This window comes from Porites lutea, chromosome 6 (genome assembly GCF_958299795.1).
Source record: "Porites lutea chromosome 6, jaPorLute2.1, whole genome shotgun sequence".
Classification (NCBI taxonomy): domain Eukaryota; kingdom Metazoa; phylum Cnidaria; class Anthozoa; order Scleractinia; family Poritidae; genus Porites; species Porites lutea.
Genome location: NC_133206.1, coordinates 4,455,556 through 4,478,993, shown reverse-complemented (window position 1 = coordinate 4,478,993; position 23,438 = coordinate 4,455,556). Strand labels below are relative to the sequence as shown.

General features: G+C 39.5%; 1 protein-coding gene and 1 long non-coding RNA gene across 5 annotated transcripts in view; both read right to left on the bottom strand.

The window, feature by feature from the left end:
• Nucleotides 1–1,042: 1,042 nt before the first annotated feature.
• On the bottom strand, nucleotides 1,043–11,762 carry LOC140941174 (uncharacterized). Its single transcript, XR_012166431.1, has 5 exons — nucleotides 11,534–11,762; nucleotides 7,607–7,724; nucleotides 6,508–6,566; nucleotides 4,880–4,919; nucleotides 1,043–1,561 (listed from the first exon to the last, which is right to left on the bottom strand). It is a non-coding gene; the product is annotated as an uncharacterized lncRNA (long non-coding RNA).
• A 3,325-nt stretch (nucleotides 11,763–15,087) lies between these two features.
• Nucleotides 15,088–23,438, bottom strand: part of LOC140940317 (sorting nexin-14-like) — a 32,096-nt gene continuing 23,745 nt past the window's right edge. For all 4 annotated transcript variants that reach the window (XM_073389251.1, XM_073389255.1, XM_073389253.1 and 1 more), the window contains 9 exons: nucleotides 20,509–20,540; nucleotides 20,384–20,409; nucleotides 19,984–20,040; nucleotides 19,653–19,746; nucleotides 19,500–19,570; nucleotides 19,124–19,154; nucleotides 18,178–18,334; nucleotides 17,743–17,799; nucleotides 15,088–16,619 (listed from right to left, as the gene is read on the bottom strand). In XM_073389251.1, the coding sequence (XP_073245352.1) occupies nucleotides 16,578–16,619; nucleotides 17,743–17,799; nucleotides 18,178–18,334; nucleotides 19,124–19,154; nucleotides 19,500–19,570; nucleotides 19,653–19,746; nucleotides 19,984–20,040; nucleotides 20,384–20,409; nucleotides 20,509–20,540 (567 nt within the window). In that variant the 3' untranslated portion in view covers nucleotides 15,088–16,577. The remainder of the gene's footprint in view (nucleotides 16,620–17,742; nucleotides 17,800–18,177; nucleotides 18,335–19,123; nucleotides 19,155–19,499; nucleotides 19,571–19,652; nucleotides 19,747–19,983; nucleotides 20,041–20,383; nucleotides 20,410–20,508; nucleotides 20,541–23,438) is intronic.

Below are 23,438 nucleotides of genomic sequence, written 5' to 3'. Positions count from 1 at the left end.
TTCCCTTGGCCCTTTATTAAGTTGAGGTTCCACTGTATAGCAGAGTAAATTAAGACAACTTCAACAATTCAACTGAAAACAACCCATTCTATTGTAATAATATTGTAATTTGTTTCCTATGGAGCACTTAGGAGTTCATAAGAACTCGGTGAAACATGTCCATGCGCTCTAGATCGATTTGGAAGTGGAAGTGTTGGTTTTTAAGGAGAGGGGAAAACTGGAGTACCCGGAGAAAAACCTCTTGGAGCAAGGAAGAGAACCAACAACAAATTTCCACTATTTTCACCAGTTTTTAGGCTATCCTCTTTACTTGCCTTGCCTAGCTCTTCCTATGGCTTTTCATGCATGTAATAGAGAAGCCTGTTTGTCCTATATCCTCTTTTACCACAACATATTTCTCAAATTAATAGTTACAAGCTGGCTTAGGTCATAGCCACTACTAGGTATCCCTCAAAAGAATGGAATTATGATGGCAACTATATTGTTAAATTCTAATTTGAAGTGCTACTATGATGGAAAATCAATTCTCTTCTCTTTTAACATTATTTTTACTTTCATAATTTCTTAGACAAGTTCTTATTATTTTTACCATGATTTCTTGGTTTGACGGTGCATCCATCATTAATACATGTAATAATCCTTTGTTCCAGTTGGGTGGCAACAAGAGAAATTGATTTAGAGTAACAGTGATGTCATTTCATCAACAAATTAAAACTGACAAACAAATTTCAACGACTTTTCAAGGACAAATTACAGTTTTCAATCACTAAGACTTATTCAATAAATCAGCATTTTTTATTCGCCTTTTTGAACTATGGAGTCATTTACCATTTTTACTTCTTCAGCCACACCACTTTACGTGACAACAATTTGCAACGACTGGGTATGACTTGAAGTTGCATCTGAGGTACAGAAATAGCATTTGAAAATAAGGAAACAGGAATAAAAAATGTTTACCCGTGAGGTTTACAGGTTCTTACACCAAGGATGAGCCAAATTTTCCTCTGTGAGATAATCCAATTTCACAGAAAACAGTGTAGACAAGGTATCGAATTTCAAGGAATTTTGAAGACCCAATAAAGGAATCCAGTACTTTTCAAAGACCTTAAGCGAATTCAATAACTTTTTACTTCAAGACCTTTTCAAGATTGTACAAAGCTACTGTATGAATGCTGCCAACCGCACAGGGTTTGAGAATTTCTGGAAATTCGACTGACATCATTTTCATTCTTGATCAGTCCAACTCTTACAATAAAATAAATTTCAGTAAATTAATGTGGACAGGCGAACCACATGATCATTGTCAAAATAACCAGCCTCTCTTTGTAATAACAACCTGAAATGGTTATTAAATATTTCCCAGAGAAAAGAGAATTGACTCTGATCCTGATAGCACTGTCAGTACTAAATATATTCTTTGCTTTGTTATAAAATTAGTATGAAGCCAAGACAACTTCTCAACAGGTCCTTGAATGCAGCTTCCTTTATTATGACATTTCACCACCAGTGTGCAGCCACAGTCTGTAGTCACAAACTTCCTTACTCTGTTGGATCCATGGTGCTGGGGAAAAATTAACAACTATTCAGTCTACACTCAAACTGACATTGTTGTTGAATAATTTATCAAAAGACACTTCCATGGTCTTATTTTTAAATAACAACAGTTAATAAAAATACTGGAAATAACACCTTAACCCTTTGATGACAGCTCTGGACATTTTTGTTCTATAAGGAACCATGCATATTTTCCTCCCTTGACCCATTTAGCTTTCAGTTTAAGCTACATGTAACAAGATGGTACAAAACATCAGCAAAGATAGATCTTTCCACAATACCTTGGCTTTGGTCTGGATATTCTGACCAATCCTGATAAACTTCCATTGTGTACTTCCAGAAATTATTGATAACCACCCACCCCCCACCGCCCCATGGAGGGCAACGGAAATTCTGAGGGGATAGGGGAAGGTCCTAAAGGATCATTTCCAAGGGGGAGGGGCGTTACTCACCTAGGTTTTTTTCTAGGGGGCTCTGAGTAAGATTGGTGAGTTATTAATAAATAACAGCTTCTCTGTTGAGCAAGTTATCAGTTATTTTACTGTTACCAGTGTTTCAAAACACGTATTATTGTTTGCATTGATCATCTTTTATCTACGGTCAGCTAAATACTTTTTTCACGCCTTATGCGATAGCTTTCTTTAACAAAGTTGTCATCGGCTCATGAATAAACTTCCCGTTATCTAGCTGTTGCTAGATAACCAGCCCCCGGGTTCGTACTCTTTTAACCTCTTCAGATTCCATGACCTTTTTAAGTTTTTCAAGACCTTAGGTTTGGCTGTCACTTTCAAAAATTTTTAGGACTTTCCTTGTTTTACGGTATTTTTGGACCTTAAACAGTTCAACAGACACAAACTCTGGTGTCCACCAAAATGCATGCCGTTCGCTCTGTTTAATCACTTCTCTCTATATCTTACATTGTCCTTGCCTTGGCATTGACAGTGACTAAGCTATCAAACAAAACCTTTAATTTTCCATGACTTTCAAGGACCGACTATTAAATTCCATGACTTTCCAGGCCTGCAAAATGGAATGCATAAATTCCATGACTTTCCAGGTTTTCCATGACATGTAAAAACCCTGCCACATGGAATGAAAATTCTAGGGGGGTGGGGGGTCTAAAGCAAAAGTGGCCTCTGTGGGGAAAAATCCATTGACAATTTCACTCTTAAACTACTACTCTTTGAAGATTAATTTTGTCTCTTGCCATCACCAGAGGGTTAAAATCAGTGAGGTTGCCAAGTTTGAAAACAGCAGACCGCTGAGGGATCAGTTTCTTCCTCTGACAATACCAACAAAGACTTAGCAGTGTTAATGAGTCAGCCGGAATCATCCTGGCATAACCATTATCATGGCCAAAGTAAACATCGCGAATAAAGTCCTACGTTTTAATAATCAAGAGAACTTGCAGTAATTGCAGTAACCAAACCCCATGTACTGCTCAAACTACATTCATTTAGTCAGACCACATATTGGGCCAAACTTCTTTAACTATGTGAATGCTAGTGTACCTCCCATAATACATATTCCTTAGAATTTTTCTTTGAGGTTCTTATTAGTCTCGCTTGCGCAAGCAGTGAGACTCATAATCTGCAACGCTTTTTTTGCCCCCGGGGGGAGTCCCTTATATAGGCTATATGGGTATGTATGGTGCCAAAGGGTATGTTTTTTTCAGCCGTGTTGGTCTGAAATAGGGTATGGTTTGTGCACTCTAGTCTTGAATTGGGTAATGTTTTTTATAAGAATTAGCTACTTCATCATTTGGCAATAAGACCACTTCCCTTTTAATGTTTACGCCAACTACCATGTACGTGTCGTAACAGCTTGTCATGCGCTCTGGTCATGCGCCAGGCTCAAGGGCTGAAATAGGGTAGGGAAAATCACAGATTTTGGTCTGAAACTGGTCATTGCTAACACACGTACTAAATCAATTCAGAAACAAGTAAAAAGTATTGACGTCGATGAAGTAGGAAGTAAAAAACATTTAGTGAGTAAACTGTTTGTTTCGTGTAGAATTAATCACCTCCTCATATATTTCTCGATCTAATCTTCAAGCAAGCGAGACTGAATGCCGCTGTGAGCGGCTTCTTGTTATTTATTTTTAGTTCCTAGTCCATTGTGCACTGATTATGAAAATATAAAGAAAATAGTTGAATAGTTCATGGCATGTGTATTTCAATTACTAGTATTATTTTTTGTTCATTTCATTTTCACTTTATTTTAATTTGTAGCTTTGCATTTACTTTTAGTAATGTTCATGTAATTTGCATTAAAATAATAAAAATAAAATAATAAAATAAAAATGAAGAACTATAATTGAAAAAAAAAACACAAGGAAAATGAAAGGAAAGAGAGAGGAAAAGGGGAAGAAAAGAGCAATAGCGCCACTCCAGCGAGGGGAGAACTCTAGTCTACAAAGCTATGTCCTACGAGCTTGACTAGTGAATGTGGCTACTGGAACTGTACTAATGTGTAGAAACTCTACATGCAGGCATATTTATATCGTGCTGAAAACAAACTGCTTGCACCATGTTATAAGCTATACAACTAAACATCTACAGTATAGCTACATGTAGGTAAGCCACAAAACAGTGAATCCTTCCTGTTGGCAATACACCTGTTTGTAAAATGCTATTATCGCTTTAGCGCAGAATACATATGTATTCTGTTATCACAACAGGCGGAAACAAATAGAGTGCTTTGCGCATAACTACATGTACAGCCAATGGCAACAAATTAAAGCAAGATAAAATCAATTACACTGTAATTTCTTTCCCGTTTAAGGGTGCAACAGTGGAGAAATCACAGAGCTACAGCTGTAGATAAAACATGGCTAACCACAAAGCAGAACTAAAAAGAAATGCATACCGTGAAAAAAGGATAAATGGAGCCGCAAAAATAATAGGGAAGAGAAAAAATGCTGTGTGAGCCAGAATAAAAATTTCATTTGTCATTGAAAAGTGGAATGGACTCATTGTGGAATAGCACTTTGAAATATTACTTACATGTAAAATAGGTTTTGTCACCTTAGATATATTTTATTGAAACCAAGTTGAATTTTGCTTCTTTTAACAATAAAAATCTTCAAAGACAACGATAAATTGTTGGCAAATGTGACTTTCCCATACAAAACTCTTATACTGATCAGGTTGGTTCAATGTTGGTTCAGGGACTAGAAATTGTGACATCATTTGTGCAAAGTGCAATTACTTGTACACAAGAATGGAATGTTGTTCAGTATCTTGTAAACAAAACTAATATGGACTCATTCCACAATGAAAGTCTTTCCGTTATCATGAAAATAGCTCCATGTACAGTAACTCACCTTTTTGATCCATTTCACCAAATTCACATTGCACTTCCCTCTGAAATAAAATGAATTATTGTATTACTACACCACAACAGAATTTGCTCAGTAAGAGTGCTTGACTACAGAGCGGGAGGTCGCAGGTTTGATTCCTGGGACCAGACCAACACTCAGGGTCTTAACATCACTGAGAAATGAAGGTACTGCCTTTGCCCTGCAAATAGCTTCGCGTGGCTCTGATGACCATGTAAAATGGCCGTCTGTCCCCAGCAGGAGACATAAAAATAGGGTCCACAATTAGCACTTTCATGCTAAATACATTGACACTCAAATAAAGTGCTTTTTTTTTACTAAAATAAACCACCTTTAAAGAAAAAAGGTAATTTCCAATTGGATTGAGCTTAAGACTAACCTCCCACCAACCTCTAAAGGAAGGCAGACTTGATTTTGACTCTCAAGACTGAGAAATCTTCCCAGAGTCCTATAGAATGTCATGCAATTCATACAGTGGGAATCAACCCAAAGGACAAAATTAGTTGAAGAAAATCAAAACAGTGTGCTATAGACTTCCCTTTGTAAGGAAAGTTAATCTTGACTGTTTGAGCCATTGAATACACAGGAGAAATTTTTGTTTGCGATGAAGTTGCAAACATGTCAGTAACACATTTTAGTTTCATATACATGTAGTATTAAAAAGTACTTAGGAAAACAAAACAAACAAACATTAATAACACAATCCCTTTTTTAAATGTACCTTTTTCAGACTAAACATGAAATCAACTGGGACTCATGTCACTGAATCGTACATGTAGTCAACAGTTACTGGCACCGTACAAACAACTTATTGATAACTCAAGCAAAACTAACTACAAGAGAATGGATTGACTGGAAAACCGATAGTTTGATGAACAATAAAAAAATATACAAAATGAATGATATTAATTCGAGTATTCATAGCCAATAACATCATCGCCTGACTGTTGACTGACAGACAACATTTGACATTGCAACTTAATTGACCAGTCAGGTCAATAACCAGAGTCAAAGTGACATGTATCATGTCAGTTGATAGTATTTTCGCTGAAAATGAATACCACACAGGGTGCTGAAATGTCAGTCACTGTCAACAACAGTCCTATTCAGGACTACAGCAAGTGTATGTCCACCCTGCAGGCGATCATGCTCCACCTACTTATCAAATGACTCCTGGATTCAAACATTTTACAGTTTTATATCCAACTGCCAAACCACCAAGCAGTTATTTAATGACCACCAAATCACTGGTCTGTGGTGTTACAATTGTCTGTTAATGGTCACTTGTCCCGCTACCACTTTTGCACTATTAATATCATGAAAATGAAGGCCCTGTTTATGGCTTGATCTCCTCTAGTCGGGAGCTCACTGTTAAGGGAATTAATAAATTGGCCATGGGCAAAGACTAAGTTACATGTACCTCTGAAATTGAAGTATGATAGGTCTTTTAACAAGGATTTATTCAACTTCTGTTGTTGCTTAGCACTGGTCCTCATAGGCATTTCAGTGGCCAAACTAGATCACTTGTAATGATGGAATTTATAATAGCTAATAAAACGTATTTGAGTACTTAGCTTTGAAAATGATTTATGCATGTGTAATTCCAAGCTTACCTTAAAGGGAACATCCCCTGTCATCAATGAACCTTACAAATTCTCTTACTTAAAAGTCACTGGTGAAACAAAAATGACATAAAACATCGATATCAACTTTGAACAAACATTGACTATTATTCGGTATTATTTTTTCAAAGCCTATGGCACTTTTGTGGTGCACATAAAACTGAAAAGATGAATGCCTTTAATGAGAAAATTCTTAGATTTCTCTTACAGGATTATAGTTCTCCATAAGTACATGTATGTGATAACAATTTTTATTCTCCTCTGTTTTGTGTGGTGGCTGCCACTCACAGGGTTGTCATGGATTTCCTACGCGTTTGGCTGTGCTACATGTCTTGAAACTCCATCTTCTTCAGGCACCATTCCTGATGCTCATACCTGTTGTTGATAGGTTTAAATTACATTGTACAAGATCTTGTTTTTTACCTGCTATCCAGGTAATCTAAGAAATAATTTTATGTTTATTCTTCAGTCTATATCCTATAGTCTACAGGGTAGTTATGTTTTGTCTCTTGAGCTACTCTCTCCTAAAACTACTACTTATGGACTTCACCTCTTTTTATTTTCTCTTTTCTTCTTTTTTTTTATAATTTTAAGAGAATATTTTTTTGTAATTTCAGCGACCCCAACTTAGGGCCTCAATTCTCATGCAGAATATTGGTAAGGTCAGGAGCCACCGTCTGCAGCAAAGACAAAACGACACTTTTAAGTCTTCCATCAGTCCTTTTTTTTATGGCAATACATTTCAGCACTCTAAAATAAAAGTGAGAAGAGCACTGAAAGTAAGATTTTAATTATGAAACAGATACAATATAAAAATCTATAATTTAATTTTCTGAACTAGCCTGAGAAAGCAGCTGACATTTTGTGACACCACCACTGATATGTGATGTGTCTCTACCCAGATCTGGGTCATGCTTCTGATTGATCATACTGGGTGGTAAATTTACTTCAGCCGATCAGAAGCACTATTGAGATCCGGGTCATCATCAGTATGGAATTTCAGCATTCACTTTTAGATGTCATTTCATGGGGAAACAAGTGGTTGCATTGCAAAATGTCAGCTGTTTTCCCAGTCTGCTTTTAAACACACCTTTACATGTATGATATACACTCCACAGCTAATGGCGTCACTTGGTGTTGGATGCCCTTTAATCCCTTCACAATGCCATGACTTTCTTTCCCACTCCTTTTGAGCACAGAAATAGTTTCTAAGGATTGTAATAATTTTATAATTAAGTAATAAATATATGAAAATCATATATTTGAACTTTGGGGTGAAGAATTACAGGAAAGTAGATCATTGCAGTGATAGACGCAATTTTTTGCAGTTGCAAAAAGAAAGACTGAAAAAAATTCAGGCTTGTACAGGATTCGAACCCTTGACCTCTGTGATACCGATGCAGCACTCTTACAAATTACAAGCAAACTGGGAGCAGATCGTTATATGTGAACTGTGGGGTGAATTAGAATTATATGAAAGTACATCATCGCAGTTATAGATGCAACTTTTACAGTTTTTTTTTCTGGCTTTCTTTTTGCAACTGTTGTGTTGTCATTTCGAACCCTGCATACACAATTTCTAACTCTAAACATGAGACATCTGTTGCTCCATCAGCCATAATAGATACAAATTTACGAGATCTACCTTGAAGAAATGAGAGATATGTTTAGAAATCTCTTTACATGCGTGATTATTCATGTACATGTATGTGTTTCCAAGGGTCAAACCATTCTTTCTTTGCAATGAACACAACTGTGGGAAGATAAAAAACAGAAGTTTTAAATATACAATTTACATGTAATATGCTGTGTTAAAAGAAATTCCATTTTCTTGAACGTTGATCAAAGCATGTCCTTCACTGGCCCCATGATACATGTATGTGCTTTCAGGCTGTCTGTTTGGAAATTATTTGTTCTGATCCTCGAGACTATTGCAAGTTTTTCCTTTTTGGAAATTCCCTACAAGTCTCGCAGAACATTTTGTTTTCCCTTTCTTCAAACCTCGGCCATTTGTATTTTCCTTCCATGCCTCCTGGTAACTTGCATGTTTTTTTGGTCAAAGCAGGTGTTTCAGATGCTGTGTTACTTTCTTTATCATCAGACTATTGCTTTCCTCCAAAGAAAGTGTACAGTGGGCCTTGTACTTGTTTCCGTTTCAACATAGTTTGGCTCATGTTTTAATTCACCAAAGAAAAATGGATAAAGGACCTTCAAAATGAAATAATTACAAAAGCGGCCATCTTGTATCCCATAGTGCATTTTGTTTCTTGATTAGAACCCAGACTTTTATTCAGCATTTTTGCCTGTTCATTTTCTAAAATTTGTCTTTCTTTGGCAATTCTTTGTTTGTTTCAAGGCCGTTTTAGCACCTTTTGGTATGATACAAAAAAAAAAAAACATGTATTTTTCAGAGAGTGATAACTTTACTTGTCCAGAGGACTACTGGGGAAGACAAGTGGACAACTGTTAAGTTCGAGCACTGCTAAGGAACCCAAATTATTAATAATTACTGCCTGTCCAAGCCTTTTACCTTTCTACATGGGGCAGCACTTCACTTCCGATATGGAACCCCTTGCTATTGCGTTTGAGGTACGAGAATGCAACCTCTAATTTCTGTTGGGTGTTTTGTACTTTATTGGGTGTCCTGTGCAATAAATAAAAAGCAATTTTACTGTCACGCCAGTAAAATGTAGTTAAGGGAACGTGACGCCAGTTATCAGTAACCCATTCATGGCGGTTCTTTTTCAACAAAGCAATTGTGTAGTCAGGTTGTCAAGGTAAGCGAGCTCTAAGATGCATTGTATTCTAGCGTAGAACTTTACGGCCTTGTTGTCTTAAGCAGGCTAGTACGAGCCACAGCATTGGTCAATATTTTCAAAGCACTATTCATGGCTAAGAGTTTGCACATGCAACGCTGAGCTGTCTTGTAGTACAGCCTTTTTTACTGGCTATGCCAGCAAGACATTCGTCTAGCTATAAAAGCCTAGCAAGACTGTTCAGAGTTCACTTGGGTTCCAGTGTTCATGAAGGTTTAAGCGCTCAGTATACTATTCTTGTAAAATTTTTCCCTCCCTCCCTCCCTTTGGAGACGAGGTTTGGGCTTTGTTTTGTGCTATGCCATCAAATAAACTAGGGACACTCCTTGCAGTGCGGTTAAGTCTGCGCAGCGACTTCCCCCAAGCTTGTTGGCTGCATTGCCGTTTAATGTCGCCTGCAAACCGATACTCTTGTCCGATCCAGTACATGCTGTCTTGCATTCAGCTCGTAGTGCTGGGGAGATAAGTGAGGTTCTTTGCTCATGCCATCGCGGGAAGTCGCACAGGCTAACCTAGCGCAAGGCAGTGCTCCCCCATTATCACCAAGTTGTCATTATTGGTTTTATAAGTAAGTCACTTCGCCTTTAACATGCATCATAAAGGAGCAGAGACATTAATGAGGTTTTTTAGATTGCATATTTGTATCAACACACATTTGCCTCACTTTGGGGTGCTTGCTTACATTTTGCCTCACTTTGATGCGTTAACTCACACGCTGATATGTGTGTCCTCGGTGTTAATCTTCCAAACTTTTGCTGAGGTCTGCTATTCTGTGTTCGTAAAGCGTTCATCTTTTAAAAGTTTGCTGAACCTTCGTAAAGCGTACATATTTCAAGAGTTTGCTGAAAGTCAACTATCGATCTGTGTTTGCTAAATCTTTCAAAGTGTTCATCTTCCAAAAGTTTCGGCAGCCGTTGTGCCACAAAGTAATTCTACCAAGTTGTGTAAGTCACTGAAATCAACACACTCGACCAAATTACTGCACTTGTTGAGACGAACCATATGATATCACTAGCCTTCAAGACTTTTTCATGATGATACACAGTTTAAATGGAGGTTTCGCTGTAAGCAATCCTTACGTTTAAAATATGCCAGGATCAAATTAATCTATCGCAATAACCATCCAACCCTCCCCCTCAACTGCTACCTGTACGCCTAACAAACATATCCTAGTTATTATTATTATTTATACACCGAACTTGGCTTCCCTGCGGTATACTTTCATCAGGAAACTTGAAGTCAAGTCAAGTCAAAGGATTTCACTCTATATGTAAGTTCAAGATTGCTCCGAATCTCTCATTTTTATTAAAAAGTTTTCTTATTTTACGAGAAAATTTAAAACAAATCATAGGACAATAAACAGGCAATTTGAATTTGCAAGAACAAAATCTTTTTCTTTGATTTGTTTTTTCCTTAAAATAAGAAATCTCGCATTTAGAGTGCTCAGTATATGTTACAGCTGAAGCCTGTGAACCGCAGACGTACCGTATTTATTCGAATAAGCACCCAACCTCGAATTAGCGCCCACCTCGAATAAGCGCCCATCCTAAAGGCCGAAAAAGTTAATAAACGCCCAGCCTTGAATAAGCGCCCACCCCTCCTCCTCCCAATCAAACTCAAATAAGTGCTCACCCCCACCCCACCCACTTGAGTGAATAAATTCTAATAAGAGACTTCCCCGAGGACAGAGTTTTTTTCAGAGTATTTTACAGAAACCTTGCTTTGTTACTTCTTCGCATTTTGTTATTAGCATTTATTGTTTTGTTGCAAAATAAGCATACTTCACTTGCTGAAAATGGTGAAAATTTAATAAGCGCCCAGCCTCGAATAAGCGCCCACCTCGAATAGGCGCCCACTCTCAAGATCCAAAAATTTAATAAGCGCCCAGGGGCTGAGTTGCTCAGAGCATGGTTAGTTTTATCCATTGTTTAAGCAGTATCAAAACCAATACGTTGTCAAGGTATTTAACGCTGGTTAACGCTAACCATACTTCGAGCAACTGGGCCCAGGGCGGTTAATCGAATAAATACGGTATTTGCGTTCGTTGCCTCTAATAAACCGGATGCTCTCGCAGGCAAGGTAGATGTATATTAAGCTTGAGTAGAAATAAAAAATAAAAACGAGAAAGCACGCCCATTTAAGCTTACAGTTATAGTATAACAAAATACACTAGTCAATAGGAAGTCTATTTAAAAACTTACATCGTGTTTTCACGCCAGAACCTCTTCTTCACGTGCATCGCTCTCCGATGATTGAATTCTTGCCTGTTCCTCGAAAACTCTGGGTCTTTCTTTAACTTCAATCAACCGCATAAATGGTCAGGTATTCTTAAGTGCTTTTCCCTCCAGAAAGGTGTGTTTTCCCTCCGAATAAACGAATGAACACGGAGTTGAATCGCCCTCTATTGCCCACCATCCGCCATATGTGTACAAGAAGAAGGCTCGAAAGAGATAGACTGGTTTCCATACGCTGATTGGAGAATCTTGATCACATGGCCTTAACGCGCGGAAAATGAAAGGTTACTCGGGGCGCGATCCATTCAACAGAAATTCCAACCGGTCCGACCGGGAAAAGAGGACCACCTCAAAAGGTGGACCCGTTTTTTCGAAACTTTTCCGGTTGGGCCGAACCGATCCATTGAGTTTTGGACCGAAATTTCCGGAAAGTTTGGTTGAATGGATCGCGCCCTCGGTGTGATCGGTGTGTAGCGTTGCAGTGTCCTCGCACGCGTTTTCATTTCTTCCAATCAAAGTACCGTGTCTTCTCCATGTGACTTCCCAACTAGGGGAGGACTGTAGAATGAGTTTCGTTCGTTTCACTTTTTCTGATCCCCTGGACGATTTTTGTCGCCTGTGTGCGTATAAAACACTATACCCTACGTGTCGCCACACCCTCCCCCACTTGGGATGCGCGCCAGCAACTCCTTGTCAACGTGTCAAAATTTAAAACCAGTATTAACATGATTAGGACTTATATAGTTTTTTTCTATTTTGAGACACGTAATAAACAGTCCTGTCGACAATATTTTTGGCCGGGCAGTGTGTGGTAGAAGTCCCGGGGGGGGCACTTTAGGAATTTCTGGGTGGGGATGTGCCGCTGGGAGCCTGGAACCCTTAACCTTTACCAGAGCTAGTTCAGCTGAATTTTGCTACCCTATACTAGAGTAAACTCCCCAAATCCCCCTATCCTAGAGTAGCTGTGTACCTAGTCTATATAAAATCTTCAACCAACTGATCAGTTTCCTGAAAAATGATACCCTATTCTAGAGCCAAACGCTCTGATTTATATACCCTATCCTAGAGTAAACTGCTTGAAAACCATACCCTTCACAGCGGCACATACCTATATAGCCCATATATGGCAGTACCCCCCCCCCCGGGGTAGAAGTTACAACCCAACATTCGGATATTTGCTGTGGTGGTACTGTACGATCTCCCGCAGCACGCGGAACGGAGTCCTGACCGACCCAAGCCTACGATGCTCAGTTTTTATAAGTGCTGCACTGTACGATCTCGGTTAGGACTCCGTCCCGCTTACTGCGGGACCCAAGCCTACGATGCTCGTTTCAATACGTCCTGAAATGGGTGAGTGAGTGTCAGGAGTGTGTTAAGATACTGCACAGTCTTCAGTCACAGTATATAATCATAATCAGTAAAATTTGTCATTTTAACATATAAAATGCACGGAATGATGCATGCCTGAAACTCGTTTGAGGAATACAACTTTTGATTTTCAGATTACAAGCCCGGGGGGTTACTCAACAAATGTCAGTTTATACGGGAAGGCTCCGCGCCGAGGTCCAATCCCTTACCCTTTTATATGCCATTATTCACGAAAAAGGTACCCCTTTCGTATACCTTCCATTGACAAATGGTACCCCTTTCACATACTTTGTTTAGAACCTTGCATCCCTTTTAACTACTGTAAATGCACTGTCTTTTAAATAGGAATCAATCACAAAAAGAGAACGTTTCCTCGTCTTAGCCCTTTCGGGCCCTTTCACAGACCCAAATGACAGATTTCTCTTCCCTTTTATATACCTCAATGAGTGAAATCTCTACCCTTTCATATACCTGAAGCTTGAAAAAGGTACCCCTTTCGGGCGGAGCCTCTCCGTAAAGGCCATCATAGGGAGTACCACCCGCGGGGATTACAAGAGATTACAGCACAAACACAGGGTACGTCAATACTCTAATAACATCCATGGTGATCCCAGAATTGAGGGGTATCATTACTGTATATGCCACTCACAGGGTACAGCATTTGAAACACTCTTGGCACTGAACTACAACTCATTCATTTTAACGGTGGCAATTATTGGTGTGGGTATCTACAGCATTGAGGCTGGGGGATATAAAGTATTTGATTCTCATGCTAGAGATAGATCATAACAGTCATAGTGAAGAGACATGTGTACTGTTGGAAATACCATCCATGCATACGTGATATGCGAATGTACCATTCACCCATCAAGCTATAGAAACTCTTTGTAATTTGTCACCATTCCCGATGAACAGTAACTCTGAGTGCCTTCCTCCGATCGAAGCGACGGATTCGCTAAGCTACCTGGTGCTGGAAACGAATTTTTACAACAAACAGCAGTTTAAGACATACAAGAGTTTGGAGGCCTACAACTTCATGGTCTCAGGATCCATTACGAGTATTCAAGGTTGCATTGTCTCCGGAAAGCACGTTGTCGCAGGAAAAGTGAGACATTCACAGTGTAAAATGGGGTTGACAGGCCTACACGACTCCCCAGCGCCTGTTTAAAATAGCCTTTTAATAGTTTGGCTCTCACGAGTATGTCTATGAGCGACCTGTTTTGTAAGATACGAGGGGCGGTTTTGGCAAAAAACAATAAATATTTTCTTTTGTCAACTGACATCTCTGCTTTCTAGAACATCTATACCCACGAGTTCCCCATCGTCATATTGTGACTTTTTCGATCTTGGATTTCAACCAACGAATTTATCGTGATGTTAACGCGTGTACGCATTAGCCTGTTCCAGGCTCTTAGATAGTGAGGAAGACGCGAAAGTGTTTCCTCCCTTTTTTTTTTTTGCGTGTTCGCACTTTCTCAATTCAGCGAACCCAACTATCTCGGAGCCTGGAACAGGCTATGTACGCATGGAAGCCTGGAAGGAGTCACCTTGTGTGAACATAAATTGAAGAGCTGGCCATGGTTGTTCAAAAGGTGGATAGCGCTATCCACCGGATAAATCGCTATTCAGTAGATAAGTAGTAGTAGTGATTTATCCAGTGGGTAGCGCTAGAAGCCACCTTTTGAACCCGACTGGCCCATGCTGGTCAGTACCTTAACTGGTGAAAAGGTTCTTTTGTAAGGTAAGCTAGAAGGGACGAGCACACGGGGAAATGAAAAGGGGGGTCCTGTTTACAGACTAGTTTACCTAAATTAGTAAAATCCAACTAGTGGTATATTATCAATGCTGTGTTCTGATTGGTTGAGCTACTACTAGGCTATATGTTAGAGCCCACTAGTAGCGAAAAGCGCCGGATTTTTGTTGGCAAAAAAGGATTAAAGTCTTGTTTTAAGTTGCTTTGTCTCGATATTTTTGACCAACTAGTTGGATTTTACTAAAACAATTATTCCTCTCGCCCTCATGGCCTCTGAGTCAATAGCCCATGAGGCCGAAGGCCGATAGTCCCCATGGGCTTTTGACTCAGAGTCCATTCGGGCTCGAGGAATAATTGTTAACTATTATTCTGAATTCAACAAATGGAATGACACAAAACGTAAAATAAATCAAACATTTTATTTCACCTATTTTTCAAAAAAAAGGCAAACAAAAGAATTTGTTCATATATTGTAAAAAATTATCCTCGCATAGGCAACGATACGCGTGTGCATGTATTGATACTGACCTCAATACACGGCTTAAAAAATATACAAGTCAATATTCTTTCTTCACGAATAAATATAAAGCTTTCCGCAAATTCTCGTGCGCAGTGTGATTCTGGTCATTTATTTATTTATTTATAATAATAATAACAATAATAATAATTAAAAATTTTTAAGGCGCCTTTTCATTTATTTATTCAATTATTTATTTATTTATTAACAACTAAAGACTGACATCGCGACAATACATATCAGGCGTGGATCCATACCGGTTTTCACCGTTTTTAGAGATGAGTCGGATTTTTCATAATAAATATAGTTTTAAAACTTTCCAAGGTGAAATCTGAAAAATGGTTTGGACTCGCCTTGTTTCGCATCTATTAACATATGGAAATTGACCTCAGTTGGTGAAATAGTCCGCCGATTTGCAAGGCTTCATCCGAGGAGAATGGAACTGGTCAATATCCTGTCCGTGTGACTCCGAAACCAACGAAAGGGGACTTCAGGGAGGTATAAAAATCCACAAAAATATAGGGGGAGCATGCCTCCGGAGTCCAGGAACCCACAGAAACCGGAGCCTTTGGCGCTCGTTTAGGAAATCGGTCAATATTTATCCTAGATCCACGCCTGCATATGTTAGGTCAACATCATTCCGCACTGACTAAAAATTCATAATACGCAAGAATGGGGTATTATTCACTAAACTAATTTACTCACTGGAGGAAGACTATTGCCAAACGAAAGAGGCATAATTTGTTTACTGTTGAGACAATGAGAAAAGTCCGAGCTTAATAAAAAAGGAACATGAACGACGTTTTTTTTCATAAACAAACGCATGTATCTAGTAACTCACGAGAAAAGGGTCCGTTATGGTGAAGCAAACAGTTGAAAGGGAAGACAAAAATGTTCTTTGTGCTCTAAAGTTCACTTCCACAAATTTTACCATGAGTCGTGCAATGTGGTATTAAAGAACCTGTCAATTGTGAGGTTTTAAACAGGCTTGGAAGCCTAAAGCGGTGGATCTTTATAAAGATGTGAGATTCACGTTCAAATTGGAATAAATGGATGCAATTTTGCCGTACATCTGGTTAGTTATAGGTTGTGGATGACGTCAAACGGTGTGTTTTAAAAAAATGTGGCCAAATAGCCGTGGATATTCTGAAATTCTAACCACAGTTTGGAGACTTAACTTTGTGTTCAAAATTAAATCATCAATAAGGATTTACAAGCCTCTCCCAGTCTGACACTGGTGACTTGGGTTATTTCATTACTTCAATCGCATTCTATTTAATACTGCCATTCAAACGAATGCATATTCATATTTCAAGGAATCTGCACCTATTCCTCAAGTCTTTTTTTTCTTTTTTCGGTCATCTTCAAAGCCCTCAATGGGGCGATGATACGTCATCTGCTGGGAACAGCTCGCTCTAAATAGAAAAAAAAAACAACAACAACAACCTATACATTTGTCGTAATTTTCACATCCAGGTAAAAATTACTGTTCACCGTTTTTGTATAGCCTGAGAGAACAGCCTACATTTAGCGACGCCATCACTGGTTTCGCCGCGAAATGACGTCTGAGGAACGAGCGCAGAAATTCCATACTGATGACGCATCACTACCCAGATCTGGGTAGTGCTTCTGATTGGTCGTGCCGCTAGGGAAAGTTGCTTTAACCAATCAGAAGCACTACCCAGATCTGAGTAGTGGCACGTCATCAGTATGGAATCTCTGCGCTCGTTTCTCAGACGTCATTGCACGGTGAAACCAATGGTGGCGTCGCGAAATGCCGGCTGTTTTCCCAGAGGAAAACATTGCTATGGAAATTCAGTTTCCTTTCCGATTGTTCAGCATCCGCGAAGAAAGGATTTCTTAATTTGATAGATCAGTTTAGGTTTCTGGGAAACTGCCCACCTACCCCTCCCCTAAGCCATCATTTTGTCCTACATGAGAAGTAAGTGTTAATGTTAGCTTAGGGGAGGGGTAGGTGGGCAGTTTGCCAGAATCCTAAATTGATCCAATTTGATCACATAGCATAGGTTTCAGCTCTTTTCAATGCCTTTTAAACAGCACATACCCTTTATTTGTTTTTGCAATACACATAAAAAAGCACAAATCGTTTGAATGCAGGCTTCCTTTTGATGACTTAACCTTGCCGGTGTTGATGGTACCTTAAGCGGGCTAACACGGTCAGATTGAAATCAACGACAAAACAACAAATTACGGCTAAAAAGTTCAAACTAAGGCTATACTTAAGCGGACACCCTCAGGACGCGAAAAAGGTGTCCGTAACTAAAGCTGGCCGCTTACGGGAATATAAAAAACAGAGTTTGTATGGGAGTTGAGAAAAACGGACTTTTGATGAGGCGATGGTAAATAGAGCTGTTCGCTTACGAGAGTGTAGGTTAGGTGAGCTTCAACTGTGTTCTCCTTTCATTTTTGAACTGTGCTTAGTCAAAATAAGTAGTTAGGGTAATCTCAGGTTTTGAAAAACGAGATCCTTCTATCCAATTAAGGACACAAACAAGTCAGAATTATAAAACACTATACCTCCTTCAGCTCGGGAAATATCTCTCCCATCAAGCAGTCAAGAAGAACAAATGCAAGCTGAAAGCCAAAATCGACAAATTCAGAACAGCAATGAAATATCGGCAGTTGAACTCTACCATGCTACTGAACTTCACATTGAAATGCTTCTCTGAAGACCGAAGCAGATGGTGTGCGCGGGCTAAAAACGTTTAGATTTAAATATGGGAACCAGGAGCCGATTCGGCTCTTGATGGGAACCGATCGTGATAAAGAGACGAGCCAAGATAGAAAACTCGTTCCTTGTCACTAGCTACTTATCAATGAGCTGAAAAAGGATACGAGAAAACAACAACAACAACAGTGACTTGTGTTGGAAGCTTTCGATTTTCTTGTTCTAGCGACCAAGGAAGACTGATTCAGAGGGGCAACGAGATGAACAAGGTACCGATAACTGACCTGTTTATTTAACTTGGGTTGCTGAAGAAGCTCAAACAGTAGAGTCATTCCTGCCTTGTGTCTTTCTGTGCCCATCGCCCGTACAGCAATGTCGGGCAGGAACTCTAACATTTCTTTTAGAGTCTGCTCGCGTCTTTCTAACTTTTGTGTATCAGTTCTGAAACAAAAACAGATGGAATCTAGGATGATGGTGATTATAATTTTGGTCCCTCTTTCCATGCCCTGCCCCGCCGCGCGTCCGTTCGCCCACCAAACAAAGAAAGGATGAAAAAGGGAACGGATTACAGGAAAGGAAAGTGTAACTACGGGTGATTTAAGTAAACTGTACATAGTTTGACGTTACCTTGAGTTAAGGGGAGGTTTAGACTCCGCCCACACGAAACGGGCTATTTTTGTAACCGCATATTCTGTTTCCCGGATTCCCGTGTTCGGAGCCCTAAGCCACTTGAGACCGCAATGGTTTCATGCGGGAAGGAAGGTCGATTCGTGTACAAAATTTATCCGGTTTCAAAAATATCTGGATTCGTGTGGACGCGTTTACCTTAGTAAGTTTACGCAACAAGACGGCACAAAGAAGAGGGAGGCAAAATGCTTGTTCATGACAAACGTGACAAGGCTACTACTTGCGTGTTTCGTCATGATCTTTACCTAACATCAACGTTTTCTGGTCTTTACAAAAGATCTGTTTAAAGGAAAGTGAATTTTGGCGGAAAGTTATTTCAAAGAAAATTATTGTCACGCTCGTCTTCTTTCCTCCCCCATCCTGCTGCGTAAGTTCACTATTATTTGTTGTGGGGGTGCAGTATTCAGAAGCACTCATGCACAGAGGATACAAAGGTTTACTTTGATAAACCAAGCCTGTCTAACCCCTGTGTTTACCAACCTGTACCATCCATTTATGTACCGATGAATAGGTTTTGATTAGAAAAGAATTTAAATGCTTTACCTTGGTGGATCGTGATCAAAGAATATCGCATCTATGAAAGAAAAAAAAGGTTTTTAGATGTTTCAACATCGTTTTAAAAAAGGAAACAAAAGTTCTGGCATTATAATTTAATCACCGGAGGTATTATTTTAAGGAAGCCCATGCCTAGTCCCTAGGCCTCATTATTCTGCACGGCCTATGCGTTTCGGGTCACGTGGTCCGAACGAGTTTTTGAGGGCGTCTCCCGGCCTTTCGTCTCGGATACGTCACCGAAATGCATGGACCGAGAGGGCCTGGGAAGACGCCGTACGGTGACTAGGCAAATGAAGCCTTAAAACTGAGGATAATCAATTTCTAACTACAAAGCTGACTTCTTGTGCAAATTAGTTGAACTAACCTCTCAGTAGATGAATAATCATAACAAGGCGGTGTTCGTTAGTCAGTAAATCCACTTTATGAGCTAGATATCTGAAAAACAAGCCATGTGTGAGTTTTTGAACAAGGAAGGAGAAAACGTCCGGGAAAAAATGTTGTGCAAAGTTGATAGTACCTGTCAGCGAAGACGTCGAGAGTCTGTTGAAAGGCCACTTTACCACACACCAACAAGGTGTACAAGAATGCTGGTACCTTAAACAGCTGTTGAGCTACAGTAAAACAAAAACATTGTCAAACATTCGCAAACCCGGCCGAAACGCCTGCAATACAGGCTAGGAGGCCCAAGTCTTTTTCTTTGAAATTTCTCCTTTCCTTATACAGAGCTACTCAAGTAAAGCATAGAAAAAGTTTGTTTTTTGTTTATATGTTCGAGTTCCTTTTCTCCGGGGATGGGTGAAGGGAGTGTTATATGGCACAGGGCGGCAAGGACGTAATAAAGTACCAACCGAGATACAGGATATAGTCCGTGGCACCATGAACTTCCAACAGAGGCTTTCCTGATGCTGGAAAATACAAAAATATATATTGTCATTTCATAAGATTTACCTAATAAACAGGAATTAAAACAAGTTGTTTTCCATTTGATTTTATCAATAATTGAAAATTACATTTTACTTCTTTGGATCCTTGCGCTTTAGAATGACAAATTTGCTATTCTCTCCTAAACACCACGAAGAAATTTTATCAGCGAAAACGTAGCTTAAAAAGTGAATTTGGCCTGCTATTTCATCACTAACATTCTACTTCGCGGGGGGAGGGGGGGGGGGGGGGAAGGGGGCGCGGTTGCAATTCGTCAAATTTCAGCCTTTTTTCTTTAATTAAAAACGAACAAAAAACAAGCCTTACCTTCTGCCTTTAAACGTGAGTTACCCCTAAAAGAAAATATATCGACAAAAAGTCATGTATTAGAGGATCATCATAGCCCCAAACCTTCACGCCGTTGAAATTTCACATGTAAAACTGATACTTACGAGCTTTTTCTTCTGAGGAGATAATGTCCCTCCTAAAAAAGAGAAGACACGGCAGAAATGACTTTATTTAAGACCCGCTTAATAGCAAATAATTCTTGACAGGAGTGGGGTTCATACCTCCGTCGCCCACTCCTCCCTTCTCCTACATACTGGGAGCGATCAAGGCAATCGAGTGAAGCGAGCGGGAAAAAACAGTTCCCCAGCTCCCCAATTCCTTTCTCGGCCATTTCACTCTCTCCTGTCTCCAGTCCTACTCGAGTAAAAAGGGATTGCTCGCAGTCTACCCCTCCCTCTATCCCCTCTTTTTTACTATGTTATCTAGTCCGTATCCATACTACAATTTTTATTTCATTTATTTGTAAACTGTAAACTTTTCTTAGTTAACCTAGTAGTAATACTGGTTACTTCATCACACAGCCAATCAGAATCGAGTATTTCAAACACGTGACTGAATTAATTCACTCTCGACCAATCGGCGTCCAGGACTTCATGGGGGTTAGTACCACATGTAAAACCATCACGAAAAGTCTCCCAACATTCCCCCGTCATGTAAGACACACGAGAAGTCATGTTTCAACCAATTTTATTCTGACGTCATACCTAGCGTTACAATCGGGACGTGTGTGACCTCCTATTGACGTCACGCCCATTTCGTTTTAAAAAGTTTAAAAAGTCATCAAAAAATGGCCGGGAAAGCGGTGGTTCGGTGGCCATCGCCGGTACTGGCAAGAAGTTCTCGCTTTCGACCGATGAGTCCAGCCAGCCAGGTGGGACTCGAGGCTTACAGGTTCGAATCCTGTCGGGAACGGTTTTTTTTTTTCTTTACAAATCTAATAAAATATCTACATTTTGTGCGTCGCACTCTGTCAACACTCGGTATCCAAAAGGATAACTGATTTGGCTAATGGTTACATCATCACTTAACGTGTAGTCTACCAAAGAAAGTATTGCACAGGGTATCAAAATTCTATAGAAAACAACAGGTGGTTCTAAAGTAAACCTTAACTCTTTTGGTTCTTAAATCAACTCCATTTTTATTCCTAATGAGTGGAAAGTTTATTTATAAAAATAGGAATAAGAGATGCGATCCCCTAGCAACACATGTCTTCTTATTTAGCGCTAAAAATTGGATATATATTAAAACACATACACACATACAAAAAGTGGAGCTGAAAACTCTCTATTTCAATTTTGACTCACCATTACGAAAGCGTTCTCTCCGTTCCATCTCGAGGAAACGACTAACTATTGAAATTTCAGCGCTTGATGAGCTTATGGTTTTGTCAATTTACGCGCCGTTAGCGTTGGTCAGTTAATTATGCGGGCTAACAAGTCTAAAGTTGAATACAAATTAGTTCATCTCTACAGCTAGACCCAAGGGAGCACCTTGACTTATTATTGTAAAAGCACAAACAATTGATAACTTAACAAGGATCAATTTAAACACGCGACAAATAAATTGACAAGACACGAGATACAGTTTTAAAAACTTTATTGAAAACCAGTGACAAAAAGAGTCAAATAAACAGCGATTTGGAAGGGATGGAAATTAATCATCTTCTTCGTTCTCCTCTTTAGAAGGTGAATAAAAATTGGTTTCCAACGTCTTGGCGTTTTTGTGTGTAATTAATCCACAATCGTGACACCGAAGAAAGCCCTCTTTGATGTATTTTCTCTCCTCGGGGATCTGGTGATCGCATATAGGACAAATCTTGTAGTTATCGTGCCAAAAGCGTTTAGGACATTTCATGATCAATGTGGAATACACATTAGAGTTTTCGCAACGTTCACAGGGACTTTTAGAGTGAAAGGTGGTGGACGTTTCAGGGCTACTACTTTCTGCTTCCTCACTATCGTTTTCGGTGTCGTTGTCGCTCTCTTGGGTGCCTTCAGTTTCAACGCCATTCTCAGAAGCCACTTCCTCCTCCTCCTCCTGATTTTCAATATCCGATGAACTCTCCTCATTATTACTCTCATTATCGGAAGTATTTTCTACATTTCGGTAGCCTTTTTCCTTTTCTATTAAATCACTTAACAACTTTTTGTTTTTGATTAAACCTTTATCGATTCCTAACTCTGCAAGTCCATCTAGAAACGTATTTAGCGCACGAGGCTTGGTAACCTCATTGTTATGAGGGAGTAACACATACTCAACTAGCTCGGCGATGTTTGTGACGGGAATAGTGCGTTTATTTCGAAGTAATTGTCCTCTGGGAGTCCAGAAAAGAATATCTTTGGAGGCGGCCATACTATGCAGCAAATCAGAAGCACGCTTTTCCGACACTGCTCGGGAAAGATGACTCAAAACATCTTTTATTCTTGGTTCTTCATCCTCGCTTTCATCACCAGAACTTTCACTTTCTTCATGTTCACTCTCGTGTTCTTCTTCAACCAAATCTATCTTTCTCTTCATTTTGATGAGTACCCGTGACAGACCGTTGCTTCAAATGAGTAACTTATAGTTTCGTTTCCTCTTTTATAGCATCAAAAATCCTAGGCTTGTAACAGCAGGTACCAATAGGTCTTGAATAAAACCATCACCCTCTTGTACAAGGATTCGCTTCTTTGTTTTGTAAGGTACATTTGTTTCTGCTAGGTTTACTAGAGCATCCTTATATAGCAACACGTTCCGCTTATTTTCTTCGGGGATAAGAATGTATTCCTTAAGTATATTGTATAAGACTTGGACTAATGCATGTAGTTGTTTTGGATTGGCTGTCCGTAAAAGAAACTGTCGCTGATGAGCTGGACAAACAGCTAAGAATTGAAGAAAACCACGATTGTTCTTGACAACTTGAGACATTGCGACAAACTGAACTTATGATAGTAGTTTGCAGTCTTTTATTGACTGTCGTGGAGAAAAACAATGGAAATGTGATGGCGGTGGTGGTGGTGGAGGGAAAACAATAGAATGAGGAGGAGGAGGAGGA